Source organism: Coregonus lavaretus (assembly GCF_964263955.1).
Source record: "Coregonus lavaretus genome assembly, contig: HAP1_SCAFFOLD_3112, whole genome shotgun sequence".
Lineage (NCBI taxonomy): Eukaryota > Metazoa > Chordata > Actinopteri > Salmoniformes > Salmonidae > Coregonus > Coregonus lavaretus.
The window spans coordinates 14,142-27,500 of NW_028159985.1; the positions used below are offsets into that span (position 1 = coordinate 14,142).

Consider the following 13,359-nt stretch of genomic DNA (forward strand, 5'->3'; position numbering starts at 1 on the left):
AACTGAGCTACATCCCCTGCCGGCCATTCCCTCCCCTACCCTGGACGACGCTGGGCCAATTGTGCGCCGCCCCATGGGTCTCCCGGTCACTGCTGGCTATGACAGAGCCTGGATTTGAACCAGGATCTCTAGTGGCACAGCTAGCACTGCGATGCAGTGCCTTAGACCACTGCGCCACTCGGGAGCTATTGTATATGTTAAACTATTGTATATGTTTGTACAATTTGAAAAGTTTAATAAAATAGAAGGACCGATATTCAACAGTTTTTCTCCTCAACAAAAAAAAAGCATGCTTGCGAGGTGGGCTCGAACCCACGGTTAAAAAGCACTGTCAATTCCGAGTCAACAGCTTTAGGAATTTATGTCACCTAGAAGTCACAAGAATTGTAAAAAAAAAAAAGTAGAATTTTCTCACGCGAAAACATGAAATTGTTGTCTAAAGTTAGTATCTAGTATCATAGTATATATATGTATTTTTTTTTTCTTAAAAGCACATCGAAACAGATAAACAGGAAAGTGGGATTTATGTTCCAACTTGTTGTCTAAAGTTAGTAGTAACTAGTAGCCAAGTCAAAGGATGCGTCAGTGTAATACTGTCACACAACACTTTGTTACAGATCAATAGAACAAGGTAACCTTGCATTTGGAGGCGTAGTCAAAGCTTCTTTGGTCTGTGATTGGTTGTTCGTGCCCTCTGTCACCATGGTCACACAACACTTTGTTACAGACCAACGGAACAAGGTAACCTTGCATTTGGAGGCGTAGTCAAAGCTTCTTTGGTCTGTGATTGGTTGTTGGTGCCCTCCGTTACCATGGTCACACAACACTTTGTTACAGACCAACGGAACAAGGTAACCTTGCATTTGGAGGCGTAGTCAAAGCTTCTTTGGTCTGTGATTGGTTGTTCGTGCCCTCCGTCACCCATGGGCGCTGACACAGCTTCCGTGTTTTGTTTGTTGTCGCTAATGTCCATGTGGGTCTACAGGAGATACTTAATAATAGCAGGTATATGAAACGATTAAACTACTTTTCAAATAATTTCGCTAACTCGTTTGATAGCGATCTACTGAAATTACACTGACTGTAAACTGGCTGATTTAGCTAGCTAGCTTGCTAACTTAGATAACGTTAGCTGCCGTTACTTAGCTGGCTAACGTTAGCTAAAAAAAAAAAAAAGATAACTAGATAGATTCAATTAATTTACAGTCATCCTTTTCGGGGTTTTTGGAACTGGCAGCTAGATATCGCTATCAGAATGTTTGTTACATTGTACAACTGTCTGTCCACTGTATAATATAAATGATTTAACTAGGTAGCTAGTCCACCCATATATCTGTTGAGTGCAGCAGGGTTGTGATGCGCAGTTAAGTCGTCCTGATGCTTCCCAGCCGAAATAGATCGGAAGGGATCATGCATATATTGCGACCACATTTTGTGATGTTTTGGACTCCGGTGAGGGGTTTCCGGCTGTTAGGGCACACGTCATTTTTCTCGAGGCAAGCCGAAGTGTCCTCCCTTTCGTCGGTGATTGGTCAACAGTACGGATTCTTCAATAAAGTCTGTTGTCATTCAACGAGAGATAAATCGTTTTCATGCAAAAAAATTTCATTGAGAAATACTGCACCAAACATCTTAGTTAGATGTAAAATTGGCGACTAAGCTCTCTTCGTCAAAAACGACAAAAATGAATGACAGATTTCTTGAGTTATTTTAGATTAATTCTGATTTTTGAGGAAGCGTATACTGGCTACGGCGTCTCAAAATAGACAAACAGTACTATTGCCAATTTTTTTCTGGTTTTTCAAGCGAAGGTAAGGGAGTATGCTGAACACATTGGGCTAGGCGTCAGCTGAACTGAAGCATGCTGACTCCTTTACAGTTCAGCAACTCTTGGAGTACAATGGAAGTTGACTTCATCACATTTAACACTTCGTGATTAAAACCAACTGTATTGACCTAACACAAAGGCTCCATCAGGGGATAGTATGACACATCATCGGTCTCTCATGTTTCAGCAGGTCAGGCTGAGCTGAACTGAGTGGTGAGTATGGAGCGGACCAACAGTACGGAACCGGTCAGTGTGGAACCGGCCAGTGTGGAACCGGCCAGTGTGGACAGTCTGAGGGAACCGACCAGCGTGGAACCAGGCAGCGGTATGGAACCTGGCAGTGTGGAACCAGGCAGCGGTATGGAACCTGGCAGTGTGGAACCAGGCAGTGTAGACAGTCTGAGGGAACCGACCAGTGTGGAACCAGGCAGCGGTATGGAACCTGGCAGTGTGGAACCAGGCAGTGTGGACAGTCTGAGGGAACCGACCAGTGTGGAACCAGGCAGCGGTATGGAACCAGGCAGTGTGGAACCAGGCAGCGGTATGGAACCTGGCAGTGTGGAACCAGGCAGTGGTATGGAACCTGGCAGTGTGGAACCAGGCAGTGTGGAACCAACCAGTATGGAACTGCTGGAACCGGCCAGTGTTGACAGTCTGAAGGTTCTGTTTCAGAGCTGTGACTACATCATAGTGGATAAGCACTGGGACATCCGCATCGACAGCAAGATGTGGTATGAGAAACACACCGTCCAGAAACAGCTGGGACTCCGCTTCCCTGAGCTGGCCGACCCCAGGACATACTATGGCTTCAGGTAGGGGGAGGGGGTGGGGGGGCCGACCCCAGGACATACTATGGCTTCAGGTAGGGGGAGGGGGTGGGGGGGCCGACCCCAGGACATACTATGGCTTCAGGTAGGGGGGGTTGGGGGGGGTGGGGGGGGGGGGGGGGGGGGCAGGTTGACCAACTGATCTCACGGTGAAGGAGATTTAATAGTGAAACTAAGACATGCAAGACTAGAGAGAAACATCAGTAGATATTGGCCTTTATTTTACATTCTGTTGTATCATGAACATTTTAATTTAAGTGCTGAACATTGAACGCGCACACACACACACACACACACACACACACACATACACACACTGCCAAAGGACATCTAAAGGGTAGTGGTTCAGTATCATAACAGTATCAGTGTTCCAGGGGTGAAATGACCAAAACCTCATCACACAGCACAGCTCAGAGCAGGGTGAAGGTCAATACACACACAGCACAGCTCAGAGCAGGGTGAAGGTCAACACACACACAGCACAGCTCAGAGCAGGGTGAAGGTCAACACACACACAGCACAGCTCAGAGCAGGGTGAAGGTCAATACACACAGCACAGCTCAGAGCAGGGTGAAGGTCAATACACACACAGCACAGCTCAGAGCAGGGTGAAGGTCAACACACACACAGCACAGCTCAGAGCAGGGTGAAGGTCAATACACACAGCACAGCTCAGAGCAGGGTGAAGGTCAATACACACACAGCTCAGAGCAGGGTGAAGGTCAATACACACACAGCTCAGAGCAGGGTGAAGGTCAATACACACACACAGCACAGCTCAGAGCAGGGTGAAGGTCAATACACACACAGCTCAGAGCAGGGTGAAGGTCAATACACACACAGCACAGCTCAGAGCAGGGTGAAGGTCAATACACACAGCACAGCTCAGAGCAGGGTGAAGGTCAATACACACACAGCACAGCTCAGAGCAGGGTGAAGGTCAATACACACACAGCACAGCTCAGAGCAGGGTGAAGGTCAATACACACACAGCACAGCTCAGAGCAGGGTGAAGGTCAACACACACACAGCACAGCTCAGAGCAGGGTGAAGGTCAATACACACACAGCACAGCTCAGAGCAGGGTGAAGGTCAACACACACAGCACAGCTCAGAGCAGGGTGAAGGTCAATACACACAGCACAGCTCAGAGCAGGGTGAAGGTCAATACACACAGCTCAGAGCAGGGTGAAGGTCAATACACACACACAGCACAGCTTAGAGCAGGGTGAAGGTCAATACACACAGCTCAGAGCAGGGTGAAGGTCAATACACACAGCACAGCTCAGAGCAGGGTGAAGGTCAATACACACACAGCACAGCTCAGAGCAGGGTGAAGGTCAATACACACACAGCACAGCTCAGAGCAGGGTGAAGGTCAATACACACACAGCTCAGCTCAGAGCAGGGTGAAGGTCAATACACACACACAGCACAGCTCAGAGCAGGGTGAAGGTCAATAAACACACAGCACAGCTCAGAGCAGGGTGAAGGTCAATACACACACAGCACAGGTCAGAGCAGGGTGAAGGTCAACACACACACAGCTCAGAGCAGGGTGAAGGTCAATACACACACAGCACAGCTCAGAGCAGGGTGAAGGTCAATACACACACAACACAGGTCAGAGCAGGGTGAAGGTCAATACACACACAGCACAGCTCAGAGCAGGGTGAAGATCAATACACACACAACACAGCTCAGAGCAGGGTGAAGATCAATACACACAGCACAGCTCAGAGCAGGGTGAAGGTCAATACACACACAGCACAGCTCAGAGCAGGGTGAAGGTCAATACACACACAGCACAGGTCAGAGCAGGGTGAAGGTCAATACACACACAACACAGGTCAGAGCAGGGTGAAGGTCAATACACACACAGCACAGCTCAGAGCAGGGTGAAGGTCAATACACACACAACACAGGTCAGAGCAGGGTGAAGGTCAATACACACACAGCACAGCTCAGAGCAGGGTGAAGATCAATACACACACAACACAGCTCAGAGCAGGGTGAAGGTCAATACACACACACAGCACAGCTTAGAGCAGGGTGAAGGTCAATACACACACAGCTCACAGCAGGGTGAAGGTCAATACACACAGCACAGCTCAGAGCAGGGTGAAGGTCAACACACACAGCACAGCTCAGAGCAGGGTGAAGGTCAATACACACACAGCACAGCTCAGAGCAGGGTGAAGGTCAATACACACACAGCACAGCTCAGAGCAGGGTGAAGGTCAATACACACAGCACAGCACAGCTCAGAGCAGGGTGAAGGTCAATACACACAGCACAGCTCAGAGCAGGGTGAAGGTCAATACACACAGCACAGCTCAGAGCAGGGTGAAGGTCAATACACACAGCACAGCTCAGAGCAGGGTGAAGGTCAATACACACAGCACAGCTCAGAGCAGGGTGAAGGTCAATACACGCACAGCTCAGAGCAGGGTGAAGGTCAACACACACACAGCACAGCTCAGAGCAGGGTGAAGGTCAATACACACAGCACAGCTCAGAGCAGGGTGAAGGTCAATACACACACAGCTCAGAGCAGGGTGAAGGTCAATACACACACAGCTCAGAGCAGGGTGAAGGTCAATACACACACACAGCACAGCTCAGAGCAGGGTGAAGGTCAATACACACACAGCTCAGAGCAGGGTGAAGGTCAATACACACACAGCACAGCTCAGAGCAGGGTGAAGGTCAATACACACAGCACAGCTCAGAGCAGGGTGAAGGTCAATACACACAGCACAGCTCAGAGCAGGGTGAAGGTCAATACACACACAGCACAGCTCAGAGCAGGGTGAAGGTCAATACACACACAGCACAGCTCAGAGCAGGGTGAAGGTCAATACACACAGCACAGCTCAGAGCAGGGTGAAGGTCAATACACACACAGCACAGCTCAGAGCAGGGTGAAGGTCAATACACACAGCACAGCTCAGAGTAGGGTGAAGGTCAATACATACACACACACAGCTCAGAGCAGGGTGAAGGTCAATACACACACAGCACAGCTCAGAGCAGGGTGAAGGTCAATACATACACACACACAGCTCAGAGCAGGGTGAAGGTCAATACACACACACACAGCTCAGAGCAGGGTGAAGGTCAATACACACAGCACACAGCTCAGAGCAGGGTGAAGGTCAATACACACAGCACAGCTCAGAGCAGGGTGAAGGTCAATACACACACAGCACAGCTCAGAGCAGGGTGAAGGTCAATACACACACAGCACAGCTCAGAGCAGGGTGAAGGTCAATACACACACAGCACAGCTCAGAGCAGGGTGAAGGTCAATACACACACAGCACAGCTCAGAGCAGGGTGAAGGTCAATACACACACAGCACAGCTCAGAGCAGGGTGAAGGTCAATACACACACAGCACAGCTCAGAGCAGGGTGAAGGTCAATACATACACACACACAGCTCAGAGCAGGGTGAAGGTCAATACACACAGCACAGCTCAGAGCAGGGTGAAGGTCAATACACACAAACACAGACAGGATTCAAATTACAGGGGGACCTGATGGCATGATCTCTCCTCTGTCTCTCTGTCAGGTTCATACAGTATCTCAATCTGAACATCTCTGCCTCTCCTTCTCTCTCCCTCTCCCCCCTCTCTGTCAGGTTCATACAGTATCTCAATCTGAACATCTCTGCCTCTCCTCCTCTCTCCCTCTCCCCCGTCTCTGTCAGGTTCATACAGTATCTCAATCTGAACATCTCTGCCTCTCCTCCTCTCTCCCTCTCCCCCGTCTCTGTCAGGTTCATACAGTATCTCAATCGGAACATCTCTGCCTCTCCTTCTCTCTCCCTCTCCCCCGTCTCTGTCAGGTTCATACAGTATCTCAATCTGAACATCTCTGCCACTCCTTCTCTCTCCCTCTCCCCCGTCTCTGTCAGGTTCATACAGTATCTCAATCTGAACATCTCTGCCTCTCCTCCTCTCTCCCTCTCCCCCGTCTCTGTCAGGTTCATACAGTATCTCAATCTGAACATCTCTGCCTCTCCTTCTCTCTCCCTCTCCCCCTCTCTGTCAGGTTCATACAGTATCTCAATCTGAACATCTCTGCCTCTCCTTCTCTCTCCCTCTCCCCCTCTCTGTCAGGTTCATACAGTATCTCAATCTGAACATCTCTGCCTCTCCTCCTCTCTCCCTCTCCCCCGTCTCTGTCAGGTTCATACAGTATCTCAATCTGAACATCTCTGCCTCTCCTTCTCTCTCCCTCTCCCCCTCTCTGTCAGGTTCATACAGTATCTCAATCTGAACATCTCTGCCTCTCCTCCTCTCTCCCTCTCTCCCCCGTCTCTGTCAGGTTCATACAGTATCTCAATCTGAACATCTCTGCCTCTCCTCCTCTCTCCCTCTCACCCTCTCTGTCAGGTTCATACAGTATCTCAATCTGAACATCTCTGCCTCTCCTTCTCTCTCCCTCTCCCCCCTCTCTGTCAGGTTCATACAGTATCCCAATGTGAACATCTCTGCCTCTCCTTTTCTCTCCCTCTCCCCCGTCTCTGTCAGGTTCATACAGTATCTCAATCTGAACATCTCTGCCTCTCCTCCTCTCTCCCTCTCTCCCTCTCTGTCAGGCTCATACAGTATCTCAATCTGAACATCTCTGCCTCTCCTCCTCTCTCCCTCTCCCCCTCTCTGTCAGGTTCATACAGTATCTCAATCTGAACATCTCTGCCTCTCCTTCTCTCTCCCCCTCTCTGTCAGGTTCATACAGTATCTCAATCTGAACATCTCTGCCTCTCCTTCTCTCTCCCCCGTCTCTGTCAGGTTCATACTGTATCTCAATCTGAACATCTCTGCCTCTCCTTCTCTCTCCCCCGTCTCTGTCAGGTTCATACAGTATCTCAATCTGAACATCTCTGCCTCTCCTTCTCTCCCCCCTCTCTGTCAGGATCATACTGTATCTCAATCTGAACATCTCTGCCTCTCCTTCTCTCCCCCCTCTCTGTCAGGTTCATACAGTATCTCAATCTGAACATCTCTGCCTCTCCTCCTCTCTCCCTCTCCCCCGTCTCTGTCAGGTTCATACAGTATCTCAATCTGAACATCTCTGCCTCTCCTTCTCTCTCCCTCTCCCCCGTCTCTGTCAGGTTCATACAGTATCTCAATCTGAACATCTCTGCCTCTCCTTCTCTCTCCCCCTCTCTGTCAGGTTCATACTGTATCTCAATCTGAACATCTCTGCCTCTCCTTCTCTCCCCCCTCTCTGTCAGGTTCATACAGTATCTCAATCTGAACATCTCTGCCTCTCCTCCTGTCTCCCTCTCCCCCTCTCTGTCAGGTTCATACAGTATCTCAATCTGAACATCTCTGCCTCTCCTTCTCTCTCCCCCGTCTCTGTCAGGTTCATACAGTATCTCAATCTGAACATCTCTGCCTCTCCTTCTCTCTCCCTCTCCCCCGTCTCTGTCAGGTTCATACAGTATCTCAATCTGAACATCTCTGCCTCTCCTTCTCTCTCCCTCTCCCCCGTCTCTGTCAGGTTCATACAGTATCTCAATCTGAACATCTCTGCCTCTCCTTCTCTCTCCCTCTCCCCCTCTCTGTCAGGTTCATACAGTATCTCAATCTCAACATCTCTGCCTCTCCTTCTCTCTCCCCCGTCTCTGTCAGGTTCATACAGTATCTCAATCTGAACATCTCTGCCTCTCCTTCTCTCTCCCTCTCCCCCCTCTCTGTCAGGTTCATACAGTATCTCAATCTGAACATCTCTGCCTCTCCTCCTCTCTCCCTCTCCCCTGTCTCTGTCAGGTTCATACAGTATCTCAATCTGAACATCTCTGCCTCTCCTTCTCTCTCCCTCTCCCCCGTCTCTGTCAGGTTCATACAGTATCCCAATCTGAACATCTCTGCCTCTCCTTCTCTCCTCCTCTCCCCCGTCTCTGTCAGGTTCATACAGTATCCCAATCTGAACATCTCTGCCTCTCCTCCTCTCTCCCTCTCCCCCGTCTCTGTCAGGTTCATACAGTATCTCAATCTGAACATCTCTGCCTCTCCTTCTCTCTCCCCCGTCTCTGTCAGGTTCATACAGTATCTCAATCTGAACATCTCTGCCTCTCCTTCTCTCTCCCTCTCCCCCTCTCTGTCAGGTTCATACAGTATCTCAATCTCAACATCTCTGCCTCTCCTTCTCTCTCCCCCGTCTCTGTCAGGTTCATACAGTATCTCAATCTGAACATCTCTGCCTCTCCTTCTCTCTCCCTCTCCCCCCTCTCTGTCAGGTTCATACAGTATCTCAATCTGAACATCTCTGCCTCTCCTCCTCTCTCCCTCTCCCCCGTCTCTGTCAGGTTCATACAGTATCTCAATCTGAACATCTCTGCCTCTCCTCCTCTCTCCCTCTCCCCCGTCTCTGTCAGGTTCATACAGTATCCCAATCTGAACATCTCTGCCTCTCCTTCTCTCTCCCTCTCCCCCGTCTCTGTCAGGTTCATACAGTATCCCAATCTGAACATCTCTGCCTCTCCTCCTCTCTCCCTCTCCCCCGTCTCTGTAAGGTTCATACAGTATCCCAATCTGAACATCTCTGCCTCTCCTTCTCTCTCCCTCTCCCCCTCTCTGTCAGGTTCATACAGTATCTCAATCTGAACATCTCTGCCTCTCCTTCTCTCTCCCTCTCCCCCGTCTCTGTCAGGTTCATACAGTATCTCAATCTGAACATCTCTGCCTCTCCTCCTCTCTCCCTCTCCCCCGTCTCTGTCAGGTTCATACAGTATCTCAATCTGAACATCTCTGCCTCTCCTTCTCTCTCCCTCTCCCCCGTCTCTGTCAGGTTCATACAGTATCTCAATCTGAACATCTCTGCCTCTCCCCCGTCTCTGTCAGGTTCATACAGTATCTTAATCTGAACATCTCTGCCTCTCCTTCTCTCTCCCTCTCCCCCGTCTCTGTCAGGTTCATACAGTATCTCAATCTGAACATCTCTGCCTCTCCTTCTCTCTCCCTCTCCCCCGTCTCTGTCAGGTTCATACAGTATCTCAATCTGAACATCTCTGCCTCTCCTCCTGTCTCCCTCTCCCCCGTCTCTGTCAGGTTCATACAGTATCTCAATCTGAACATCTCTGCCTCTCCTCCTCTCTCCCTCTCCCCCGTCTCTGCCTCTCCTCCTCTCCCTCTCCCCCGTCTCTGTCAGGTTCATACAGTATCTCAATCTGAACATCTCTGCCTCTCCTCCTCTCTCCCTCTCCCCCGTCTCTGTCAGGTTCATACAGTATCTCAATCTGAACATCTCTGCCTCTCCTTCTCTCTCCCTCTCCCCCGTCTCTGTCAGGTTCATACAGTATCTCAATCTGAACATCTCTGCCTCTCCTTCTCTCTCCCTCTCCCCCGTCTCTGTCAGGTTCATACAGTATCTTAATCTGAACATCTCTGCCTCTCCTTCTCTCTCCCTCTCCCCCGTCTCTGTCAGGTTCATACAGTATCTCAATCTGAACATCTCTGCCTCTCCTTCTCTCTCCCTCTACCCCGTCTCTGTCAGGTTCATACAGTATCTCAATCTGAACATCTCTGCCTCTCCTCCTGTCTCCCTCTCCCCCGTCTCTGTCAGGTTCATACAGTATCTCAATCTGAACATCTCTGCCTCTCCTCCTCTCTCCCTCTCCCCCGTCTCTGTCAGGTTCATACAGTATCTCAATCTGAACATCTCTGCCTCTCCTCCTCTCTCCCTCTCCCCCGTCTCTGTCAGGTTCATACAGTATCTCAATCTGAACATCTCTGCCTCTCCTCCTCTCTCCCTCTCCCCCTCTCTGTCAGGTTCATACAGTATCTCAATCTGAACATCTCTGCCTCTCCTCCTGTCTCCCTCTCCCCCGTCTCTGTCAGGTTCATACAGTATCTCAATCTGAACATCTCTGCCACTCCTTCTCTCTCCCTCTCCCCCGTCTCTGTCAGGTTCATACAGTATCTCAATCTGAACATCTCTGCCTCTCCTTCTCTCTCCCCCGTCTCTGTCAGGTTCATACAGTATCTCAATCTGAACATCTCTGCCTCTCCTTCTCTCTCCCTCTCCCCCTGTCTGTCAGGTTCATACAGTATCTCAATCTCAACATCTCTGCCTCTCCTTCTCTCTCCCCCGTCTCTGTCAGGTTCATACAGTATCTCAATCTGAACATCTCTGCCTCTCCTTCTCTCTCCCTCTCCCCCCTCTCTGTCAGGTTCATACAGTATCTCAATCTGAACATCTCTGCCTCTCCTCCTCTCTCCCTCTCCCCCGTCTCTGTCAGGTTCATACAGTATCTCAATCTGAACATCTCTGCCTCTCCTCCTCTCTCCCTCTCCCCCGTCTCTGTCAGGTTCATACAGTATCCCAATCTGAACATCTCTGCCTCTCCTTCTCTCCTCCTCTCCCCCGTCTCTGTCAGGTTCATACAGTATCCCAATCTGAACATCTCTGCCTCTCCTCCTCTCTCCCTCTCCCCCGTCTCTGTAAGGTTCATACAGTATCCCAATCTGAACATCTCTGCCTCTCCTTCTCTCTCCCTCTCCCCCTCTCTGTCAGGTTCATACAGTATCTCAATCTGAACATCTCTGCCTCTCCTTCTCTCTCCCTCTCCCCCGTCTCTGTCAGGTTCATACAGTATCTCAATCTGAACATCTCTGCCTCTCCTCCTCTCTCCCTCTCCCCCGTCTCTGTCAGGTTCATACAGTATCTCAATCTGAACATCTCTGCCTCTCCTTCTCTCTCCCTCTCCCCCGTCTCTGTCAGGTTCATACAGTATCTCAATCTGAACATCTCTGCCTCTCCTTCTCTCTCCCTCTCCCCCGTCTCTGTCAGGTTCATACAGTATCTTAATCTGAACATCTCTGCCTCTCCTTCTCTCTCCCTCTCCCCCGTCTCTGTCAGGTTCATACAGTATCTCAATCTGAACATCTCTGCCTCTCCTTCTCTCTCCCTCTCCCCCGTCTCTGTCAGGTTCATACAGTATCTCAATCTGAACATCTCTGCCTCTCCTCCTGTCTCCCTCTCCCCCGTCTCTGTCAGGTTCATACAGTATCTCAATCTGAACATCTCTGCCTCTCCTCCTCTCTCCCTCTCCCCCGTCTCTGCCTCTCCTCCTCTCCCTCTCCCCCGTCTCTGTCAGGTTCATACAGTATCTCAATCTGAACATCTCTGCCTCTCCTCCTCTCTCCCTCTCCCCCGTCTCTGTCAGGTTCATACAGTATCTCAATCTGAACATCTCTGCCTCTCCTTCTCTCTCCCTCTCCCCCGTCTCTGTCAGGTTCATACAGTATCTCAATCTGAACATCTCTGCCTCTCCTTCTCTCTCCCTCTCCCCCGTCTCTGTCAGGTTCATACAGTATCTTAATCTGAACATCTCTGCCTCTCCTTCTCTCTCCCTCTCCCCCGTCTCTGTCAGGTTCATACAGTATCTCAATCTGAACATCTCTGCCTCTCCTCCTCTCTCCCTCTCCCCCGTCTCTGTCAGGTTCATACAGTATCTCAATCTGAACATCTCTGCCTCTCCTCCTCTCTCCCTCTCCCCCGTCTCTGTCAGGTTCATACAGTATCTCAATCTGAACATCTCTGCCTCTCCTCCTCTCTCCCTCTCCCCCTCTCTGTCAGGTTCATACAGTATCTCAATCTGAACATCTCTGCCTCTCCTCCTGTCTCCCTCTCCCCCGTCTCTGTCAGGTTCATACAGTATCTCAATCTGAACATCTCTGCCACTCCTTCTCTCTCCCTCTCCCCCGTCTCTGTCAGGTTCATACAGTATCTCAATCTGAACATCTCTGCCTCTCCTTCTCTCTCCCCCGTCTCTGTCAGGTTCATACAGTATCTCAATCTGAACATCTCTGCCTCTCCTTCTCTCTCCCTCTCCCCCTGTCTGTCAGGTTCATACAGTATCTCAATCTCAACATCTCTGCCTCTCCTTCTCTCTCCCCCGTCTCTGTCAGGTTCATACAGTATCTCAATCTGAACATCTCTGCCTCTCCTTCTCTCTCCCTCTCCCCCCTCTCTGTCAGGTTCATACAGTATCTCAATCTGAACATCTCTGCCTCTCCTCCTCTCTCCCTCTCCCCCGTCTCTGTCAGGTTCATACAGTATCTCAATCTGAACATCTCTGCCTCTCCTCCTCTCTCCCTCTCCCCCGTCTCTGTCAGGTTCATACAGTATCCCAATCTGAACATCTCTGCCTCTCCTTCTCTCCTCCTCTCCCCCGTCTCTGTCAGGTTCATACAGTATCCCAATCTGAACATCTCTGCCTCTCCTCCTCTCTCCCTCTCCCCCGTCTCTGTAAGGTTCATACAGTATCCCAATCTGAACATCTCTGCCTCTCCTTCTCTCTCCCTCTCCCCCTCTCTGTCAGGTTCATACAGTATCTCAATCTGAACATCTCTGCCTCTCCTTCTCTCTCCCTCTCCCCCGTCTCTGTCAGGTTCATACAGTATCTCAATCTGAACATCTCTGCCTCTCCTCCTCTCTCCCTCTCCCCCGTCTCTGTCAGGTTCATACAGTATCTCAATCTGAACATCTCTGCCTCTCCTTCTCTCTCCCTCTCCCCCGTCTCTGTCAGGTTCATACAGTATCTCAATCTGAACATCTCTGCCTCTCCTTCTCTCTCCCTCTCCCCCGTCTCTGTCAGGTTCATACAGTATCTTAATCTGAACATCTCTGCCTCTCCTTCTCTCTCCCTCTCCCCCGTCTCTGTCAGGTTCATACAGTATCTCAAT

At 50.2% G+C, this 13,359-nt stretch overlaps 1 protein-coding gene across 2 annotated transcripts in view; it reads left to right on the plus strand.

Moving 5' to 3' along the window:
* The first annotated feature begins 930 nt into the window (after positions 1-930).
* LOC311122289 (RNA pseudouridylate synthase domain-containing protein 1-like) overlaps positions 931-13,359 on the plus strand; it is a 22,625-nt gene continuing 10,196 nt past the window's right edge. Inside the window, exons 1-2 of one of the 2 annotated variants that reach the window (XM_084196675.1) lie at positions 931-1,005; positions 2,019-2,640. In XM_084196675.1, the coding sequence (XP_084052801.1) occupies positions 2,048-2,640 (593 nt within the window). In that variant the 5' untranslated portion in view covers positions 931-1,005; positions 2,019-2,047. Of the gene's footprint in view, positions 1,006-2,015; positions 2,641-13,359 lie in introns of both variants that reach the window. The other variant, XM_084196674.1, reaches the window with a different exon arrangement.